General features: G+C 43.6%; 1 protein-coding gene across 1 annotated transcript; it reads left to right on the forward strand.

Moving 5' to 3' along the window:
- The first annotated feature begins 1,922 nt into the window (after nucleotides 1–1,922).
- On the forward strand, nucleotides 1,923–15,428 carry SMG8 (SMG8 nonsense mediated mRNA decay factor). Its single transcript, XM_073615170.1, has 4 exons — nucleotides 1,923–3,581; nucleotides 9,817–9,962; nucleotides 11,994–12,875; nucleotides 15,086–15,428. Exons 1-4 carry the CDS (start codon nucleotides 2,039–2,041, stop codon nucleotides 15,281–15,283), a joined length of 2,769 nt encoding a protein of 922 aa, XP_073471271.1. The 5' UTR covers nucleotides 1,923–2,038; the 3' UTR covers nucleotides 15,284–15,428.
- The last annotated feature ends 7,529 nt before the right edge of the window (nucleotides 15,429–22,957 follow it).

Consider the following 22,957-nt stretch of genomic DNA (forward strand, 5'->3'; position numbering starts at 1 on the left):
GAGTTCCTGTGAGGTCCACCCAAACAGCATCATCTGTGTAAATTGATGTGCCCGGTCACACTGAAAGTAGGGAGTAACACGGGCTGTCAGCATCCAACCAGATTGCTGCCCGAGTGTCCCAGGAGTCAGGCAGGCGAGCGGACGGTCGGTCGAGTGAGCAGAGAGATGACATCATCTCTCGAAGCCCACCCGGCATCACTGTAGTTCTGCCCTCACAGCCAAAGGCTGCTCTGTTATGTGCAGCCGTAGAGAGCAGGGAGATGACATCCGCTGCTTTAAAGGATAAGTTCATGTGACTGCGGGGATCTTCTCCCTGCAGTCGCTGTCACAATTTAAAAACAGCACAGCCATTCTGGGCTTTGCCCACACATCTGCATCATTCATTCACAGAGTTCTGTGAATAAATGAACTACAAATATATTTGGCCACCGCAGCAGACGGTTTGTAGTTCTCCATGAACTGCGAAGGCGCTGGTAAGCTCTCTTGTAGTTAATTTATTATTCCTAGTCTGAGAAACTGCTTGCTGTATGAGAGGTATGGGCAGACAGTGTACTAAGAGTCTGCAGGATCCTGACATCGCATCTGTGATCTGCTGATCACGGGTGCAATACTTTACAGGCTCCAGTGTAAAAAAGATAATAAATGCACTTTATTTTACCTACAAAAAGATGTGCATTTATTATATATTTTTTTTAATATAAAAAGAAGAACTTATCCTTTAACCACTTCCCAGCCTGCAGCTACAGGCATCATTTAGATATCTTTCTTTTCAGCTGGCGATTCCCTGTAATATAAAAGCCATCCTAGTGGCTATTCAGCCGCTGGATGGCTTTTTCTGGCAGTGGGAGGGGACGACTCCCCCTCCCACTGCCCTCCGGTGACATGCGTTTGGAAAGCCGGATAACCGATCTGGCAATTGTGGCGGATTACCATAAAGCTGGCCATGCACCAAATGGTCCCCGGCCATCTCTGTGACCCTGAGAGGCCGGAAGCAATGTCATGATGTCACTTCCAGCACTGGCAGATGTAAACACTGACATTTTTTCTTTGGAAAGCAGAGATCGATGTTTTTTTTTTTTATCTCATGCTTTCCAGGGTAAAGGAGATATCTGGGGGGTCTCATTGACCCCAGATGTCTCATACCTTATTCCTATTACAAGGAATGTTTACATTTCTTGTAATAGGAATAAAAGTATTTAAAAAAAATTATTAAAAAAAGGGACAGTGTAACAAAAATTTTTTTTAAATAATATACATTTTTTTTAAAGTGCCCAATGTCCCCTTGTGCTCGCACACAAAAGCGAACGCATAGGTGGGTTGCGCCCACATATTTAAACGGTGTTCGCACCACACACACGTGAGGTATTGCGCCGAACGTTAGCGCATTAGCGCAAGAGCAATAATTCTAGCACAAGACCTCCTCTAACTCTAAAGTGTTTAGAGTATAATGTTTGGGAATTTGAGTCATTTTCTAGCAATAAAATTATGATTTTTACATGTAAGAGAGGGATGCCAAAAAATTGGCTCGGGCTGGAAGTGGTTAAAGTGTATTATTTCCCAAAAAATGTGTTCGAAAAATTGGTGCGCAACTACTGTGTGACATAACAAATTGTAATGATCGCCATTTTATTCTCTAGGGTCTCTGCTAATATATCTATCTATCTATCTAGATAGATAGATAGATAGATCTATATATATATATATATATATATATATATATATATATATATATATATATATATATATATATAATGTTTGGGAGTTTCTGAGTAATTTTCTAGCAATCAAATGATGATTTTTACATGTAGGAAAGGAATACCTGAATTGGCCCGGTATAGTAAAAATGGCTGAGCATCACTCAGCAAGTGTACAGTTCTCCCACCAGGCTCCAGAGGGCGCACCACAGGATTGTTACATTCCAGGCGGTTTAGGAAGGAGCGGAGTAAACGTTTCCGGCGGGGGAGTTTAGGATGTTGCACCTGACAGTCCAGTGCACAATAGCTTCCCCCAGGAAACAACGCGAGTATTGAGGGTGGAGATGAAGATGACGGCGGGTGGCCCGTCATTGTTGCGGGAGTTGCTGAGCACTGAACCGGCCTGGAAGGAGGATGAGGTGTGTGTGGTGGGGGTGTTCGGGAAGACGGCGCTGTTGCAGGGCGGCTGGGATAAGAGCTGCCTTGTGAACTCTCTGTGTGACCGCCATGTCTTCCCCCTCTTCCACCGGCCGCCAGAACGGGCCCGGGAGCGCAGCCTGTTCCAGACCTACTATGAGCAGGAGTCGCGGGTGCTATACGTGCTGCTGACCGGCATCAATGACACGGCGCAGCTTGCCCGGGCGTGTGAGGAGCTGGCCCGGGGGGTGTCCCATGCGGAAGCTCATGAGTTCTGGAAGGATGAGGAGAAGTTGTACTGCATGCACGTCCTCTACCTGTTCTGTGTGTGTCACCTCCTGCTCCTGGTACACCCCACCTGCTGCTTCGACATCGCCTATGAGAAGCTCTTCCGTGCCCTAGACAGCGTCCGCCAGAAGCTGCTGCCCTCCCTCAAGCCGGCCCTCAAGGAGTGCCCGGTGGGTCTAGAGTGGAAGCTGAACGCCAGGCCCTGCCCTCCCCGGTTGCTCTTCGTTTTCCAGTTGAACGGAGCCCTACGAGGTGTGGAGCCCAGCGGCCGTGGAGGGGGCCAACCGGCCACGGACAGTAAGCCCAAGAAGCACTCGCCCAAGAGGAGGCTTCAGCACGCCCTGGAGGATCAGATCTACCGCATCTTCCGGAAGAGCCGCGTCCTCACCAACCAAAGCATCAATTGCCTGTTCACCGTACCGGCCAACCAGGCCTTCGTTTACATTGTGGCCGATCAGGATGACGATCCTATTGGGATGTTACTAGAAGGCCTGAGGCATCACTGCACAGTCAAGGATACAGACTCTTCCGGCCTTGCACAGCCGATCTCGGGGCCCCGGCGCTTCCAGATGATGAGGTACAGCCGGCAGCAGCTTTCCTTTACCGCAGAGAGCAGCTCCGGGGTGTCTGGGCAGCTGGTGGACTGCACACTTAGGGAGTTCCTTTTCCAGCACGTGGAGCTAGTGCTCACCAAGAAGGGTTTTGATGACAGTGTGGGCAGGAACCCACAGCCCTCGCACTTTGAGCTACCTACCTATCACAAATGGGCTGGTGTGGCCCTGAGACTGTACGAAGTCATCATAGAGAATAAAGACGATGATCCCCCTGCATTCCCAGGCGCCTATCCTCCAAAACTATTGGCCAACATGAAAGTGCTAGAAGGATATTTGGATGCCGACACAAAGTTTTCGGAAAACAGGTGCCAAAAGGCTCTTCCTTTAGCCCACAGCGCTTACCAGTCCAATCTGCCACATAATTATACTACCACGGTCCATAAGAATCAGCTGGCACAGGCGTTACGCGTATATAGCCAGCATGCCCGGGGACCAGCTTTTCAGAAGTATGCTATACACCTTAATGAGGATTGTTACAAATTCTGGAGCAGTGGCCATCAACTTTGTGAAGAGAGGAGTTTAACAGATCAACACTGTGTCCACAAATTTCACTTGTTGCCAAAACCAGGTAAATGCATCTAGGTCATGCACATTTAAAGTTAACCACTTGAGTTCCAAAAGGTTTTTACCCCCTTCGTGACCAGGGCCTTTTTTGGTATTTAACACTGTGCTATTTTAACTGGTATTTGCGTGGTCATGCAACACTATACCCAAACTAATTTTCTATCCCTTTTATTTTTTATTTTTTGCTAAAATGGAGCTTTCCTTTGGTGGTATTTGATCACCACTGGGTTTTGTTGTTTATTGTATAAACGAAAAAAGATTATAAAAAAAAAAAAAAGTTTGAAAAGTTTTGAAAAACAAACAACTTTGCTTTAAAACAGATCCAATACTACTAATGGCGGAGATCAGTGACTTTTAATGGGATTGTTATAGTGCAGCGGTCAATTCGACACTAATGCTGGGGGAAGCTGGCTTACTGCCACTGACATCACCAGTCACACTAATACTGTACTAATGACACTGGCTGGGAAGGGGTTAACATCTAGGGTGATTAAGGGGTTAAATGTGTGCCTAACAATGTGTAATGTGTGTTGATTTTTGCTAAAGATCTCTTGAGAGATTGTTCCCTCGGACAGAGCCCTGTGTTGATTGTCAACACGGGGCTCTGTGCTGTGATTGTACACAGACAATCAGCAAGTCTCGGCCATGAATCATTGGCCAGGACTTGCTGACAGGCCCCTGCTGTGTACAATCACAGTGGGTGGTGGGAATGCGTATGCCCTAAACCCAGAAGCAGGCAGCATCATACAGGTATGTCGTTTTACCTGCACAGGCCGCTCGTCTGCAATACATTCTGGGTGGGTGGTCCGCAAGTGATGAAGCTCCAGTCTTCAGTCTTGCACAGCTGTATAGGCTTCTCTCTAATACTGAAATAGCTTACTCTGATTTCACAGCACACAATGAGCTCCAGTGTGCATTAGAAGTTGCACCTTGAGGACTGGAATTGAGAAACACTGAAATAATGTATGCAAACAAAACAGGTTTTATTTAAAAAATGTTAATAGCATGTTGATTAGGGAGGGATGAGCCAGGGAAGGCAAAATATAAACAGATTAAACTTCAGCTTTAAAGCTGGCCATACATTATTTAACCACTTACCAACCGGCCCATAGCCGAATGACGGCTGCAGGGCGGTTGGATAACTCTGGGTGGACGTACTATGACGTCCTCCCAGAATTCCCCTCTTGCGCGCCCCCTGGGGCGCGCACCCGAACACATCCGTGACCGCCGGGTCCAGGGGACCCGGCGCATCACGGATCCCGGTAAATGGCCGCTGATCGCGGCCATTTACCATGTGATCGAGCCGTCAAATGACGGCGGGATCACATGTAAACAGACCGGCGTCATCTGATGACGCCGGTTCCTCTCCTCCCCTCCTGTGTACCGATCGGTACACTGTGAGCGGGGAGGGGGACGGATGGATGTGTAGTGCCCACAGCGCTGCACAGAGACATCCATCCATCCATGCTCAGCCATCCCTCACTACTGCAATGCTGTGCAATACTCTGCATTACCCCCACAATACTCTGCATTACCCCCACAATACTCTGCATTACCCCCACAATACTCTGCAATACCCCCACAATACTCTGCAATACCCCCACAATACTCTGCAATACCCCCACAATACCCCCACAATACTCTGCAATACCCTCACAATACTCTGCAATGCCCCCACAATACTCTGCAATGCCCCCACAATACTCTGCAATGCCCCCACAATACTCTGCAATGCCCCCACAATACTCTGCAATGCCCCCACAATACTCTGCAATGCCCCCACAATACTCTGCAATGCCCCCACAATACTCTGCAATGCCCCCACAATACTCTGCAATGCCCCCACAATACTCTGCAATGCCCCCACAATACTCTGCAATGCCCCCACAATACTCTGCAATGCCCCCACAATACTCTGCAATGCCCCCACAATACTCTGCAATGCCCCCACAATACTCTGCAATGCCCCCACAATACTCTGCAATGCTGTGCAATACTCTGCAATGCTGTGCAATACTCTGCAATGCCCCCACAATACTCTGCAATGCTGTGCAATACTCTGCAATGCCCCCGCCATACTCTGCAATGCCCCCCGCCATACTCTGCCATACCCCGCCATACTCTGCCATACCCCGCCATACTCCGCCATACCCCGCCATACTCCGCCATACCCCGCCATACTCCGCCATACCCTGCCATACCCCGCCATACTCCGCCATACCCCGCCATACCCCGCCATACCCCGCCATACCCCGCCATACCCCGCCATACTCCGCAATACCCCGCCATACCCTGCCATGCTGAGCCATGCTCAGCTGTACTCGCCCTCTGTGTGTGGCCAGGCTGTGGAAGTCTCACACATGGGGTATCGCCGTACTCAGGAGGAGCAGGAGAATCTATTTTGGGGTGTCATTTTTGGTATGTACATGTTATGTGGTAGAAATATTGTATAAATGGACAACTTTGTGTTAAAAAAAAAAAAGCGTTTTAACCACTTCCCGCCCGCCCGCCGTCATACAACGTCCTTGACTTTGTGCGGAGATATCTGAATGATGGTTGCAGCTACAGGCATCATTCAGATATCAGCTTTTTCAGCCGGCGATTCCCTACACCATAAGAACGATCATAGCAGCTGTTCCACTGCTTGATCGTTCTTACGGGAGGCGAGAGGGGACGTCCCCCCTTCCCGCCGCCTTGCGGTGCTTCTACCGACTCACCGCTATGATCGAAGCCAGGATCTTTTTTTTTTTTTTTTTTAATTTCAGGCTTCCCAGCCTAGAGGTGAGATGTGGGGTCTTATTGACCCCATATATCACTGTAAAGAGGACCTGTCATGCCATATTCCTATTACAAGGATGTTTATATTCCTTGTAATAGAAATAAAAGTGGTCAAAAATTTTTTTTTTTTGGAAAAAAGCATCAAACTAAAATAAATAAAGTAAAATGAACAATAAAAAAAAAAAAAAAAATTTTTAAAGCGCCCCTGTCCCTGTGTGCTCGCATGCAGAAGCGAACGCATACGTAAGTCCCGCCCACATATGAAAACGGTGTTCAAACCACACATGTGAGGTATCGCTGCGATCGGTAGAGCGAGAGCAATAATTTTGGCCCTAGACCTCCTCTGTAACTCAAAACATGTAACCAGTAAAAAATTTTAAAGCGTCGCCTATGGGGATTTTTGAGTAGCAAAGTTTGGCGCCATTCCACAAGCGCGTGCAATTTTGAAGGGTGACATGTTGGGTATCTATTTACTTGGCGTAACTTCATCTTTCACATTATGCAAAAACATTGGGCTAACTTTATTATTTTGGTTTTTGTAAAGCACAAAACAGTTTTTTTTCAAAAAAAAACGCGTTAAAAAAATTGCTGCGCAAATACTGTGCGAGATAAAAAGTTGCAACGACCGCCATTGTATTCTCTAGGGTCTTTGCTAAAAAAACATATATAATGTTTTGGGGTTCTAAGTAATTTTCTAGCTAATAAATGATGATTTTTACATGTAGGAGAGAAATGTCAGAATTGGCCTGGGTGCTCCAGAACGCCTGAAGGTGCTCCCCTGCATGTTGGGCCTCTGTATGTGGCCACGCTGTGTAAAAGTCTCACACATGTGGTATCACCGTACTCGGGAGTAATAGCAGAATGTGTTTTGGGGTGTAATTTGTGGTATGCATATGCGGTCTGTGAGAAATACCCTGCTAATATGACAATTTTGTGGAAAAAAAAAAAAGTAAAAAAAAAACCTTGATTTTGCAAAGAATTGTGGGAAAAAATGACAACTTCAAAAAACTCACCATGCATCTTTCTAAATACCTTGGAATGTCTTCTTTCCAAAAAGGGGTCATTTGGGGGGTATTTGTACTTTTCTGGCATGTTAGGGTCTCAAGAAATTAGATAGGCCGTCAGTAATTCAGGTGTGATCAATTTTCAGATATTCGCACCATAGCTTTTGGACTCTATAACTTTCAAAAAGACCAAATAATATCCACCGATTTGGGTTATTTTTACCAAAGATACGTAGCGGTATAAATTTTGGCCAAAATATATGAAGAAAAATTACTAATTTGCAAAATATTATAACAGAAATGAAGAAAAATGTATTTTTTTACAGATTTTTCGGTCTTTTTTCTTTTACGGCGCAAAAAATAAAGAAACCAGCAGTGATTAAATACCACCGAAAGAAAGCTCTATTTGTGTGAAAAAAAGGACAAAAATTTCATAAAGATACAGTGTTGCATGACTGAGTAATTGTCATTCAAAATGTGAGAGCACCAAAAGCTGAAAATTGGTCTGGTTAGGAAGGGGGTTTAAGTGCCCAGTTGTCAAGTGGTTAAAGTTTTTTTTTTTTTTCTTTTTTTTTTTTTTAACTTTCCTTTAGATTTACCTTCAACTATGTAGTGAAAGGACTTGCCTGATTGCATACAAATAGAAAGGGTTTAGGTTTGACCTCACAATTATGTGGTTTTGGTAAATCTAAAGGAAAATTGTACAAGAAAATGGTATAATGTATGGTTAGCCTAAGAACTGGTGTGTGTGTGTGTGTGTGTGTATATATATATATATATATATATATATATAATTTTTTTTTCTTTGTGAACCCTATCCTTTCAGCTCTACCACCTCTTTTGCTAAGCCCACACTATCATTTTGATGTCCAATTCTAAAACCTAATTGAGCAGTAGAGAGTGTACTGTTGTCTAGCATATAGGATAGAGGTTGACCAATATGGGTTTTTCTCTGGCCGATGCCGATATTTAGAAGTCGCAGTGGCCGATGGGCGATATATGATGCCAATTTTTTATTTTTTTTTTATTTCCCCTTCATCTCATAAAATCTAACAGACCCCTTTCACAATGGGCCATTTTTCAGGTGCTTTTGGGCTAAAAATAGCACCTCTAAAGTGCCTGCAAAACGGCTCCCCTGCAGTGTCTCAGTGTGAAAGCCTGAGTGCTTTCACACTGAGGCGGTGCACTGGCAGGATGTTAAAAAAAAAAAAAAAGTCCTGCAAGCAGCATCTTTGGAGCGGTGCATACGCTGCTCCACCACTGCCCATTGAAATGAATGCGCACCAATGTCGAAGCGCCTGCAAAGCGTTTCGGCAGCGGCGCTTCAGGGGCGCATTTAACCCTTTCCTTGGCCGCTAGCTGGGTTATAAGCGCCCCGCTAGCAGCCGAATAGCGCCGCTAAAATGACGGTAAAGCGCCGCTAAAACTAGCAGCATTTTACCGTCAATGCATGCCCGCTCCAGTGTGAAAGCAACCTTAAGTAATAAGTGATACAGAACATTTTTTACATTTAAACATTTATTAAACAAAACAAACCTCCAATCAGTACACTTGTATGTATAATTTAGATAAACAAAAACAGGTAATCAAAACTTTTGGATGAAAAAAAATGGGCTAACTTTACTGCTTAGTTTTTTTTTTTTAATTCATTTGTGTATTTTTTCAAAAAAAATTGCGTTTGAAAGACTGCTGTGCAAATAACGTGTGACATAAAATATTGCAACAACTGCTATTTTATTCGCTAGGGTCTCTGCTAAAAAAAAAATATATTTATATAATGTTTGGGGGTTCTAAGTGATTTTCTAGCAGAAAATACAGGATTTTTACTTGTAAGCAACAAGTGTCAGAAAAGATTTAGTCTTTAAATGGTTAAACTGAGAACTTCTACACACAGAGTTCAGCTCATTGATAAAAGAACCAAGAAGAGATACAATGTTTCTTCCTATCAGACTTGGCAGGCTGCCCAGAGGAGGAGAGAAGTCTCTCCACAGAAAACTTCAGGCAACTTGCATTGACTTCTATTACAGAAGTCATTTGCAAGTCATGCTGAAGTTATAATCGGCCTTTTTTATCTGCACAATCGGCCAATGCCGATTAAGTAAAAAACGCCAAATATCAGCCGACCTCTAACATAGGAGCTTGGCCTTTTATCCACTTTGTTTGCTTGGATGGAGATATCTGTTGTGTTTTTTTGTTCTTTTCTTATTCAGCCCACTGACTGAACGAAAAATAAATCATCTATGGGCAGCTTTAGCAGAGATCTTTGTCAGTGACTTCTTCACTGGCCCCTGTCGTTTGATCATCATGCAGTGTTTGCTGAGATTTTACTGTACACACAGTGTGTCAATATGTAAAAAGCAGGTAATGATTCATGAGGTACAGTGTAATTAGGCTTGATGCACAGTTTTTGTTTATCTTTGTTTTATACCAACTGTTTTATATATGATACGTTTTTAGGAGAGAAAATTGAACCCGATAGAAATCCTCCTATACTGTATCACAATAGTCGTGCAAGGTCAACTGGAAACTGTAACTGTGGAAGAAAACAGGCACCTCGTGAGGACCCATTTGACATAAAGAGTGCCAATTATGATTTCTATCAGGTACTGTGCATGATCTAATGGTTTAAGGGTATGCCTCAATCTGAATAGTCTAGGAATGGGGGCGGGCACCATAATCCACAATAATTACTAATGGAAGGAAATAACTGGGGCTGCCACAAACATGCCCCTGGTAGGGTTGGATAAAATTGGACTATCTCAGTATCCAAGGATTTAGGCGAGAGTATGCTAAAATATAACAATTTATTAAATAGGAAACATGATTAAAATGGGGAGAGGACAACAATACAAAAATTGTATACAATCAATAGTTACAGCCCTGCATTGTTCGTTCATAATATTCAAAAAGGTTGATGAACCCCAAATGAACACAAGGGGCAACCCCAGGTATTTCCCTCCATTAGTAATGATCTAATGGTTGTTAAAGCTGAACTTTGGAAAATGAAAAGTACTTCCTTGCAGTGGGGCTGTGCCCATAGCCCTGCTTTTGATGTGAGGATGCTGACTGACAGTCTGCTGCCAGAATTGAAGGGAACACTGAACAAGATGTTACACTAAACAAGATGTTATCCTTTGCAATCCCAGGGCAGACTCACTGCAAATGAGGACTTTTTAGTTTCCTGAAGTTCGGCTTTATCCTAAGGCCCAATGTACACGGGTCGTTTTTAAACCTCTCCTGAACGATTTAACTTGACAGATAGTAAACGACGATTAAAAACTTCCGTTTTGCCATGTTTACATACTGCGTTTAGCTGCGTTTGCGTTTAGGAGCATTTTTTTTTTTTTAATTGTCAAAAATGAAAAACTCCTGTAAACTAAACGTGAGTTACCACGTTTACATGCGTTTACAGGCATTTGGTGTTTCAAATGCCTCTGAACATCCGTCCTGAATGCATTTTTTTTGCTTTCCAAAAAATGCTTCTAAACTCAACTGCCTAGATAGACTATAAACGACCCTGTGTACATGTACTGATAAGATAACATAGAGGAGAGTTCAGGGGCAGCTGAAAAAAAAAAACGCCCAACTGCAGTACAACAGCAGCAGTATACATGAAGCCAAAGTCTTTAGCTCCTGCTTCTAGATTGTCTTCCTGAACCCCATTGTGCTAACAGCCTGTGCAAAGCTAATTGTGTATGAATCCTTTAGTGCTGCTGACAGGAAACAGGAGCTGCCCTTCTCTTTTTATATTCAACAAAAAGGGAGTGTTAGGAGTCAAAATTTTTCAATAAAAATGTAAAATACAATAGTAAGGGGGTTTAATTTATACAAAGTGCTAGTTTTTTTAAGCTACAGGGATAGTCAATGACTCTGTGACACCTGTAGTTTTGAAGATGGTATTAATGACTGGCTCCTACAACATTACATTTTAAATCTAATACCCAGGTTTCCCTGTCACTTTAAATAGTTTGTTTGGACCAAGCAAACTGGTTCCTTAAATAAATGTTGACTCTGAGTGCTATACAAACTGTATGTAGCTTCAGCTACATACAGTACACAGTGCTGGGTTCTGGCTGTGAGACAGACACCTGAAACAATGCAGAGTTAGGCTGAGCGACACTCAGCCATTCAGAGGCAGCTTTGTATTCTCTGAATACAAAGCCTCCTCTTGGGCGTATCGGAGATCGTGACATCATCAGCTCACAAGCTCACCTCTCTGCCTCAGCCAGTCACAGGAAGCTTTGGATTCATTCACAAAATACAAAGCTGCACCTGAATGGTTGAGAGCTGATGAGTCCAACTCAGTTTTGTTCCGGGTGTGAAACGGCAAGTCTTGTCTCACAGCCAGAGCCCAGCACTGTGTACTGTATGTAGCTGAAGCTACATACAGTTCGTTCAGAACTAAGAGCTAATGCAGCACTTGGTGAAGGAAATGGTTTGTTTGGACCAGCTTGGTCCAAATGAACTATTTAAAGTGACGGGAAACCCAGAGATCAGCTTTAAAGGAGAACTATTTGTACTTCTCTTATTTTTCAGATAGTAAAATATTATCATACCACAGCTTTTTTTCAATTTTGGTGTGCTGGCTTTATGTTGTGACTTGGCTTAGTACATTCATTCTTTTTTTTTTATAGATGCTAGAAGAGAAATGTTGTGGAAAGCTGGATCACATTAACTTCCCAATATTCCAGCCTAGCACCCCTGACCCTGCACCAGCGAAGAATGAAACCTCTTTTACTTCTCAAGAGGCTGAAGTAGAAACAGAGAAGCTAAAGGACAAAGAACCTCAAACACAAGGTGAAAGTACTAGCTTAAGTCTGGCTTTTAGTCTGGGTCAGTCCACTGATAGTTTGGGAACATATCCTGCTGAACCTCAAGCAGGGGGAGATAATGGAGATGCTCCAGGACAAGGTTCAGAAGACAAAGGGGAAAAGAGGCCAAGTTTAGTGGACCGCCAAGCATCCACTGTGGAATATCTCCCTGGTATGATGCACTCAAACTGTCCGAAAGGTCTTCTTCCTAAATTTTCCAGCTGGTCACTTGTAAAGCTTGGTTCTGCAAAATCCTACAATTTCCACACTGGATTAGATCAACTTGGTTTCATTCCTGGGACAAATTATCTGATGCCTTGGGACATTGTAATCCGAACAAGGCCTGAAGATGAAGGTGATCTAGATACGAATTCCTGGCCAGCTCCGAATAAATCTGTCCCTGGAAAACGAAGTGGAGTGGCAATGGGAAGAGGCCGTAGAAGAGATGATATTGCAAGAGCATTTGTGGGTTTCGAATATGAGGACTCAAGAGGCCGCAGATTTATGTGCTCAGGCCCTGATAAAATAATGAAAGTATTAGGCAATGGGCCTAAAGAATCAGCAGTTAAAGCTCTTAACAGTGACATGCCTTTGTATATGCTATCACCGTCACAAGGGCGAGGACTGAAACCTCATTATGCACAGCTCATGAGACTGTTTGTTGTGGTTCCTGATGCACCTTTACAAGTTATATTGACGCCTCAGGTAATGTATATTGTACATGTCATTTTTTTCTAACTGCTGTTATGATAATCTATTCTTTCACAAGACTTAAAGATGTGACCTGAATATTATGTAAAAATCATAAATAATGTTATCATGTCTAATATATTGTTTGGGTATCATAAGTGGTGTTTTCAGGTCACTCTATTTTGAGAGGTACAGTTCAGCTAAAGTAAAGTACCATGATTGAATTTCAGATAATAGGGTGCATTGTTAAAACGTGTGCACAGGCTGTTGATTATTTCAAAACAGTGTACCCTCTCCATAAAAGATTGCTAAAGCAGGCTGATGTAGTTTTAGAGGAAGGTCATGTACAGTAGTTAATGAACTGTAAATGATTACAGCGGTATCTCAAAACTGATCTGTATTTACCTAAAGACTCGGGTCCTTACTCTTATTAAAGGATAAGTTTAAAAAAAATAAAATCAACGCACATCTTTTTGCAAGTAAACATTGTGCATTTATTTTTTTTACACTGCAGCCTGTAAGGCATTGCACCCGCGACCACTCTGTCAGCTGTCTGCCCGTAATGCCTGTAAATAATGTGGTCGGAACTCCACACGGCCGTGCTGTTTTTAAATAGTGACAGTGGATGCGGGGAGAAGATTCCCCCACCTGCTGTCAGGGTGGGGGAGAATCGGAGGGTGCAGGCAGGTGCTGTATTGTAACATGTTATCACCCAGAATACGGGTGTAACATGTTACAAAGGTGAACTTATCCTTTAACGACTTTCGACCAGCGGCGTACCCATACGTACGCTGGCATTCAAGTGGGTATACCAAGGTGATGCCTACAGCTGCAGGTATCATCCCCATACCGTTTTTTTAGAGCCAACAGCCGGCCCGGTTGTAAAAGCAATCCTTGCACTGGATTGCTTTTACAAGTAGTGGGTGAGGAAGCCTCCTCTCCCGCTGCCTTCCGTGGCTTTACCGGGATCGCCTGTCCCACCAGGAGTCTCGAACGGCCAGCTGCCGCTTATATGTTCCGGCATCTGCAGCCTCTCGTAACCCCCAGCTCCTTGTGACAGTGGGCAAGCGATCCTCTCCCTCTCCCTGTACCTGCTGTAACAATTTAAAACCAGCCCAGCCATGTGGGGCTCAGTTTACATGGCCATGTCATGTCATTCATTCACTGTTTCCTGTGAATAAATGCCTACAAGTAGCATCAGCAGTTGCAGCTGACGGCTTATAGTTCTCATGGAACTACGAGGGTGCTAGTGAGTGCTCTCGTAGTCCATTGATTCTCCTGCTCCCAGGTAACTTCCTGCTTATAAGAGGTACAAGCAAACCTTTATCCTGCGAGTCTGCAGGAGCCTGAGATTGCATCCATGATCTGCTGATCGCAGATGCAATGCTCCTTGGGGGGAAATAAATTATAACTGTACTTTTATTTATTTACTTTTTCCTGCAAAAGAATGTGCGTTTTGTTTATTTTTTTATGGTGAACTTCTCTTTTGATTTGTTAGACCCTTTTCACACTGAGGCGTTTTTCAGGCGCTACAATGCTAAAAATAGTGCCTGCATAGTGCCTGAAAAAATCCTCAGCTGCAAACCCAGTGTGAAAGCCTGAGTGCTTTCACACTGGGGCACTGCGCTGGCAGGGCATCACAAAAAGTCCTGCCAGCAGTTTCTTTGGAGCGGTGAATACATCGCTCCTGCCCATTGAAAACAATGGGGCAGCACCGCTATACAGCCGGAAAAGCGCCGCTGTTTTGCGGGCGGATTCAACCCCTTTTTGGGCTGCTAGCGGGGGTTAAAACCGACCTGCTAGCGGGCGAATAGCGCCACTAAAACAACGGTAAAGCGGCGCTAAAAATAGCACCGCTTTACAGCTGACGCCCGGGGCGGCTCAGTATGAAAGGGGTCTTTGAAATAGGCAGGAGAGTAGAGTTTGTGTAGTTTCTGTGTGGCAGTTTTTTTTGTTTTTAAATCTGCTTGGCCAGGGCTTCTGTTTTGACGCTTATGCAAAGTCTGTAGCTTCTTTGTGGGAACTGTAAATAACTAAATAATGCTTGCTTACTGATGGATCAGGCTGCTGAGATGTCAAACACAACCATGTTTTTATTGGGTGTCATTTCCAGCTTTGTAAGCTTGGCAATGATAATTATAGGTAACTGTCACTGTTTCTACATTTTAATGTACTGTTTTCTTGATGTAAGGTCTACGTTTATTTATGTATTTTTATATTTCTAGGTGCAGTCTGGATCACCTCCCTGTCCTATTCTATTTCCTGAAAAGCAGGAAATCACATTGCCGTCTGACGGATTATGGGTTTTGCGATTCCCTTACTCCTATGTGACTGAACGAGGACCTTGTTACCCTCCAAAGGAGAACCAGCAGCTGATCAGTTACAAAGTTATGAGAGGAATATTAAAGGCTGTCACCATGTAACACATTCATGGAATACATGAAATCAGATTTATTTGATTATACATAGACAGAATGTTGCACTTTTTGTTGCTCTGCACTTGACGAGCCTCCCTAAATTATACTTTCTGTATTTTATGTCTGTGATTAAAGAATCACTTGGAACTTTTGTTATTGTAGTTCTCATATATCCCTGAGGGCAAGTTAATGCTGTGCAACTGTAACCAATTATCCGCAAATGCAAAATTTGAATATTGGCCATTACTTTGTTGCGCAGTGCTTTTTAAAATACAGTTACACTTACTGAATTGGGGTAGGGAAATGGGTGCACATTAGTGTACTGCATTGGATAATTGCTCGTTTTGCACAGCCTGATTAAAGGCTGAGGTAATAAAAACAAAGATCACTGTAAAATTCCTTATTTGAGATTAAGAAATCTCATATTATATTGGTAAATGTTGCATACTGTAGGTTGCAAGATTTTGGGGGTTAATTTATTAGAGTGAACTAAATCTGTTTGGGTTAAACAACAAGTAATATATGAATGAATTGGATGTTTGATGCTAACATAGGTTAAAGTCATCTTATTTTCAATTGGCCTTATTAAATGTCCAACATGGGCTTTTAAAGTATGGACCTTCATTTGTGTCAATGCCCTCTAACTTAACATTTTTTCTACAGGGCAAATTGCACACAATTCTGCAGTTGTGTGTGTGTGTGTGTATGTGTATGTGTATGTGTATGTATGTATGTATGTATGTATGTATATATATATATATATATATATATATATATATATATATATATATATATATATATATATATATATATATGTGTGTGTGTGTATATTGTCTGTGTTTTTTAACATTCTTGTGCACTAGTTATTTTGTTTGTGTGTAAGATGTATAAACAAATCATATTTAAGATTTAACTGGGGAACTGATGTTTTAAAGGAAATTTGGCTCTATATTCCATCTTGCTGGATAGAAGGGCTGAGTACTGGGAAGTTTACTATTGTGTACCCCTCCAGCTGGAGACCTCCCATTCTAAAAGGTCTTAAAAAAAAAAAAAAGGTCTCCAGCTATTTGGCCAAGTCTAGATCGTGTGTGTGTGTTGTTGCAACATAAGAGGGAATAGCTTCCTTTGTAGTTTAACAACTCCTATATATGCCTGTGTGGCGGCACAGAGAATGTGACATGTGGTTTCCATGTAGATTTGCAACTGAGACCTATGTTTTATTTTAAAGTAGAAAAGAATTTATAGGACATATTTACTGACTAGTAGGGCTTAGTCGTAGGGAGTTTGTACAGTAGCCTAGGGCTGCCAAAGCATCTAGAAATTATAGTGCGTGCTTAACTTCTGTATAATTTTCTGTTATTGTTTAAAGTTGGAATATAGTCCAAATAAGACCCCTGATACCCTACCCAGCTCGTAACCCATATTCAGGGAAAGATGTGAACTAAATTTACTTCCAAACAGGCACCATTTGGTGCTAGATCATGCCTCTCTCTATTGCAATTATAGTCCCCAGAATGCAATTTGTAAATCTCCTCTTCCACTTAAAAAAAAATCCAGCACTTGTGATATAGTAAGATCCAGATTAATTTCTGAATAGGATGGTTGGTGTTGTTTTGACCACCCGGTGCACTTTCAGCCTAGGTTCACACTGATATGATGCGGGAACCAGCACAATTACAGCACTGGTTATCGCATCTCTCCCACAGGCAGTTCACACTGCCTTCTGCGAACCGCTGCAGGTGTCAATACATTGTTAATGACACCCCCAGATCGGTTCACGGATCGCAGTGCGAACTCGCACAGGAATCAGGTCGCATAGGTGAGAACACCCATACGATCCGATTTTAGTGCGGGGAGGGGGGAGTCCCTGCACTTTTTTTTTTCCTGCGAATTTAATGCGAGTTCAGCCATACAACTGTATGGCTGAACTTGCATCTCACAGACATTGCATGTAATCTGTACCTGCAGTGCAGGTGCGAATCACATGCGATGTCTAAGATCACGCTAATGTGAACCTGGGCTCAGTGCTCTGAGGATAGCTGCAGGGTCTGCATCCCTTTAGCATTAGTTAACACAATAGCTTCAGATTGAAATGGAAAAGGTAACTTTTAATTAAAAAATTTTACAAACGTGGAATTTTACTTTAATGTGTGCTGTTTGGCTGCAGTTTAGTTCATTTGTCTTACCCAACTTTTGAAGTTGTAGCAGGAACACTAACACAGCAGGACATGCAACATGCAGTACTAATCAAGAACATATCAAGGTTGTGACTTCAAAAATACACTGGAAAGGAATAAAAATGAAACCGTTTAGAAATTCAGAACCACAAAAAAAAGGAAAGAGTTAAAACGTACACTTATTAGAAATCTAAAATAATTCACCCATATATTTCTAGAAAACGTTAAATATTCTTGTGCATATTGTGACATTGGGGAATTGTTAGCTCAGTGGTAGTACTTCCCAGTGAGTTCAGTCCACTCCTGAAGTTTTCGTTAAGGGCTTAAAAAGAACAAAAAAAGTTCACACAGAAATTTACACCCCCCCACAATTACTGTTAATCGCAAGACAAAATACTTGAGCCTCCTGGCTCACTCTTACAACACAGCTGCACCTGGCCTTAAATCTGATCCTCAGACCATTGCATACAGCTACTTCAAGCTTTTCTGCAGGCCTTTGTCTCCTCCAGACAATCTTCTTTCCCAGACTCGATGCACACAGCGATACTGGCTTACACCTGTCAGGGGGTGAAGCCCACTCGATTTCTGGACAGATACCTCTTGGGTGGAGTACCAAACTGTTCTTAGGTCCTAGTTTATAAGGGCTGTGATCACCTGCCCACACACCCTGTTGGTCTCTGGCAAGTCTTGGATGCTGGGTTAGAGACTTCTTCCCACCCAAAGCACTTTTAAATGTGCTAGCTCTAGACCCTGATCTGGAAGATGCAAAACTCAGAGAAAGATAAAACACCATCTTTCTCCATTCAAAACCAACATTCTGGAGCCACTTAAATTGTATTCTTGCAAACCCTGTGTCCCTTTCGCATATGTTTTCTTTCACTGCCACATTACCCTTTCATTACCCATTGCATTCTATGTATGGGCACCCTCTTGCCTTTTAAAGGGGAACTCTGACCTACAGTTTTATTTAGACCTTCCGTAGTCTTCCTAGTGTTTTTCCACAAGCACTTTTTTTTATGAAACCTTACCTGAGCCCCACTGGTCCTTCTACCTTTTTGGCCTTGGGGTACTGGGTATAGAATACAGTATTCTGATTTTTCCACGTCCTCTCCCAAAACTGTTGTCCTGAAGCTGCAGAGGGCCTCCTTCTGTATCTGTAAAGGGGCCGCCCCTCTTATTTCTGATACCAACCTTAGCGAATGCAACCTGTCTTTTAGGGTTAGCAACCCTTCTTGGTTACTGCTGGAAACCAAACCATCAGACATTAACTCCACATTATTGTCACAGTCATTGGCACCTCATTTCCCAATGTTTGTTAGGGAAGTGTCTGTGGAGGGACCATAGACTGCCAAGCAGGTATTCCCCATAGGACTTTAACAATGTTTCACCTCACCTGTTGTCTAATACGCAAATGTCCTACCAACTGACATTTTTCAAAGCAACTTATTTTTAGATGGGTGCCCCCAATCTCGTTAACCATTCCCGTGTTCTCTGGTACTGTACCCTTTTCACAAACCTCATTCAAAGAAACATTCAGTAACAAAACACATTTCTCACAGTTACTGAGAGTACTAGTACTTGTACTTTTTTCCCTAGTGTCTCTGGATCTCTTAACGCGTACCTGTTGGCAGATGACAGACAGAATTCCTGTAATTGCCTCATCTATTCCCGGCCCTTTCTTCATTATGAGGTCTAGTGGGTGAGGCAGTATACACGCCATTTACTAACCACTGCACAAGCAGAAATGTCCACCACTGTAGCTGGTGGAGAGACACTTAACTTGTCTGTTACACACACACACACACATACACATACATATACATATACATATATATATATATATATATATATATATATATATATATATATATATATATATATATATTCAAATTACCAGGGGGGCCACATTAAAGCAGGCCGCAATTGGCCTGCGGCCCGGACTTTGGACATGCCTGCCCTAGGGCCTCTGCTTAAAAAAAATATATGTTTAGGGGGTTCTAGGTAATTTTCTAGCAAAATATACTAATTTTTACATGTAAACAAAAAGTGTCATAAAAGGCCTGGTCTTTAAGTGCTTAATAATAGGCACTGGGCGGGCAGTCCTAACTGAAGTCTGGTATTTGGCTTCTGTAGTGTTGTGTTAGTGCTACGCCCTTCCACCTCACCTTAAGGTGCACTGTGCATGCTGATAGAGGGTTTTACAGAAGGGGGCTTCTGCAGCGTTGCGCCTGCGTGGCTGCGCTCTTTCACCTCAGGGTGCATGCCGACACATAGCCCTTACGGAAGCCTGCCAAATCAAATGCCAGGCTTCCCTAGTGTTACACCTGTGCGGCTGTGCCCTTTCAAGTTTGGCCGCACCCCAGCATAGGCTCCTGGAAACATTGGAGGGCAGTCAATAAGAGGAGAGCTGGAATATGACATTACTTAGGTCATATCGTGATATCCCTGCCACTCCTAAGTCTGCTCCACTGCCATCAGGCGCCAGCAGGTAAGGGCAGACTAAATGCCTGTCCTGCCTGAAAAATAATTTAAAAAAGTAATAATAATTATGATGATAGTACTGGACTATGCAGTATCATAATTTTATTTATTTCCATAAAAAGGCCCACCAAAATCCTCAGCACCAGGCCCATGATTCTCTTAATCGGGCCCTGGCTATGTGATGCACAAGCCTCAAAGTAAACAGAAATCTTTGTTTATCTCCCCTGACTGAGCAAAAAATATAGGAACAGTTACTGAATTGATTATATGAACAATGCTAAAAAAAAGTTTGCATAAGATATGAATCGTCTGACTGTACATGCATATGTGGCGACCTTACCCCATGCAGCTGTGTCTCCTAATAAATTTAGAATGTATTGCCGCTTAGGCTGTAACCCTCCAGCTCATGTTCACTCATTTTCTGGGTTCTGCAGGTTTTTCCCAAGTTAATTGCTTGATCGATTGCTTTTTTCTGTTACTGGAAGGAGACTATTGATTAGCTTGGGAAGGCCAATTACTTGGTTATTATTTACTGGACCCATCCAATCCCTGAGCAGGTGCATGATGTATGGTGTGGATAGATTATAGATGTTTGGTTGCACCTTTCCAGAACTTTCTTCCCTGAGGCTTCTCCCTGGGAGGAGGCCTTTGTGGAAAAATTGCTATCTGGTCCTGGCCTCAGCATGACCCAGGGCCCTGGATATTAAGCTAGAGCTGGAATGGATACCTAAAGGGAGTTGGGCTGAATAGAAGACCTTGCCTGAAGAGTGTCACAGAGAAGGTGAGTAGAAGCTGCTGTCTGGACATTGTAAGAAAGATTCAGTAGCAAGAAAACACAGTGACTACTCTCAGGGGGTCACCATTTTAAATGGCTACCCTCTGTCCATAGGACCTACTGCTTACTCAGTGTATCTGTCTTCCTATTTGGTGCTTTTGGGTATCCAGCACCCCAAAACCTTCCCTACAGTGTCAGTACTGCAAAAAAAATGGAATAAAGACCCTAGTGACTGGAGCCCAATTAATGACAGAGTCCTTTCTGTAAGTTGCTGGATCCAGATACAGGGCAGGTAGCCACGGCACAAGTAGGAGAATCCAGTTGTTTCCAGCATCTCCATAGGGAGTCATTGCTACACATACAATACATTTAAAAATAAATGTCTGCATAATACTAAGGGGTCTATTTTCTTTTTTTTTTTTTTTTTTTTTAACACAATTTCACCCAGGATTCACCCATTTTTCCAAATGAAGCCAGTTACAAAAAAGTGTGAACTTGGGGCAAGACAGCGCTTTCAACAAACTTGAAGATGTGCAGCCTTATTCACAACAAATACATCATGAAAATGTTGTATAAGGGCCAGTTCACACCACATGCAGTCCGGTGCGTTTTTTTTCTGCATCAAAAATGCATGAAAAGTAGGTTATATAGTTTTCAGTGGTATAGTTCACACCAGTGCTTGCAGTTCCAGAAAAAAAAGTAGAACATGCTGCATTTTTCCTGCACTGGAATGTCCTGGAATGCTGTAAAACGCATCAAAAATGCACTGGAAGGGGGGCGTGGCCCGACACAGCATGGAGTAGGACGTGTATTCCCTGAGCTCCGTACATTACTCCTGCTGTAATTACTCCTGGACTGCTTATACTGCTTCAATTGCTGGATCACCCTCCCTGGGACATCTACAATCCCCAGAACTAACTTCTGAAGCGACCGGATAAACGGCGGAGCGGCGATCTTCCACACAGCGGCCGAATTCAGGCAAGTCCGCGGCTTCAGCCTAATCCTGGAGGTCCGCGGCCATCTTGGTCCTCCTTTACCTCAGACCTATTCTAGGATAGCTGTGCCCTGCCGCTGCCCAGCTACTGGGAAACCTAGGGGATCTGGAACACATCAATCCTCATATATATAGACCTCCCTGGCCCCCAGTACCCCAGAAGGAGCGGCGACCGTATTTAGGCTGGGCTGTGGCCTAGGACTGCATGTGGAAGCCGGCGGCCATCTTAGCACACCTGCACATCCAGCCTGTGCTGCATCTTCAGCCTGCTGCCTTTTCGATCCCCTGTGAACAACTTTTTTGGGGGTCCTTTTACACCTCCCACTGCAGCCCCAGATTACCAGCACCCCAAACGGAGCAGCAACATATCAAACACTCGCCACATAAAAGCAGTCCTTACCCCCGGACATACTGGTGGCCTCAAGACCCTAGCCAGCACTCTCTCCTGTCCCACAGGCAGCTAATTTCACCAACACAAGATTGGGGACTTGTTGGGTGCTGCCCCGGGCCCTCACAGCATGTCACCAACTAAAGCACAGAAGGCAGCGGCGGCAAAACTTGATCAGTATCGCCGACAAGACAAAGAGGACATGGAGGAAGATGGAGCCTCTGAGAAAGCTGGGGGGGAGAATGAACAGCGAGTGACACTGACAAACTCCTTGAAGCAATCACCTTTTGCAGAACTTCTTTCACAGCACAAATTGAGGAAGTCAAGATGGATATTTCCCTTATTAGGCAAGACTTTCAAAAGCTCAGGGACAGAGTGAAGGAAGCTGAGACCAGACTGAGCACGGTTGAGGATGCCATTCCACCCTTACAAACATCCTCAGATCGCGTACAACGGCAAATACACCAACTCCTTACAAAACAGGATGATATGGAGAATAGGCTGAGAAGATGTAACATACGCCTGATCGGCCTGCCGGAGGGGTCTGAGGACAAGGACACTACCACGTTCTTGGAACAACTTTTGATCAACGCCTATGGGAGAGAAGCCTTCTCCCCTATGTTTGCGGTGGAGCGGGCACATCGCATGCCAGCAAGACCCCCCCCCCCCCCCGCAGGGAGCTCCTCCTCGTACGTTCATAGCTAAACTCCTCAACTACAAGGATCGTGATACAGTTCTAAGAATGGCGAGGGGGAAAGGCAATATCCCAGTAGGGAATGTTAAAGTAGCTATTTTCCCAGATTTCTCGGCGGAGGTACAGCGCCATCGGCAGAGCTTTAGGCCAAGCGTAGGCTAAGGAACTTAC

This window comes from Aquarana catesbeiana, linkage group LG02 (genome assembly GCF_042186555.1).
Source record: "Aquarana catesbeiana isolate 2022-GZ linkage group LG02, ASM4218655v1, whole genome shotgun sequence".
Classification (NCBI taxonomy): Eukaryota; Metazoa; Chordata; class Amphibia; order Anura; family Ranidae; genus Aquarana; species Aquarana catesbeiana.

Coding starts and splice junctions, on each gene's coding strand:
- SMG8 (XM_073615170.1), top strand. CDS start 2,039: ATGAAGATGACGGCGGGTGGCCCGTCATTGTTGCGGGAGTTGCTGAGC. Junction 3,582..9,816: donor TCACTTGTTGCCAAAACCAG/GTAAATGCATCT, acceptor ATACGTTTTTAG/GAGAGAAAATTGAACCCGAT. Junction 12,876..15,085: donor AAGTTATATTGACGCCTCAG/GTAATGTATATT, acceptor TTATATTTCTAG/GTGCAGTCTGGATCACCTCC.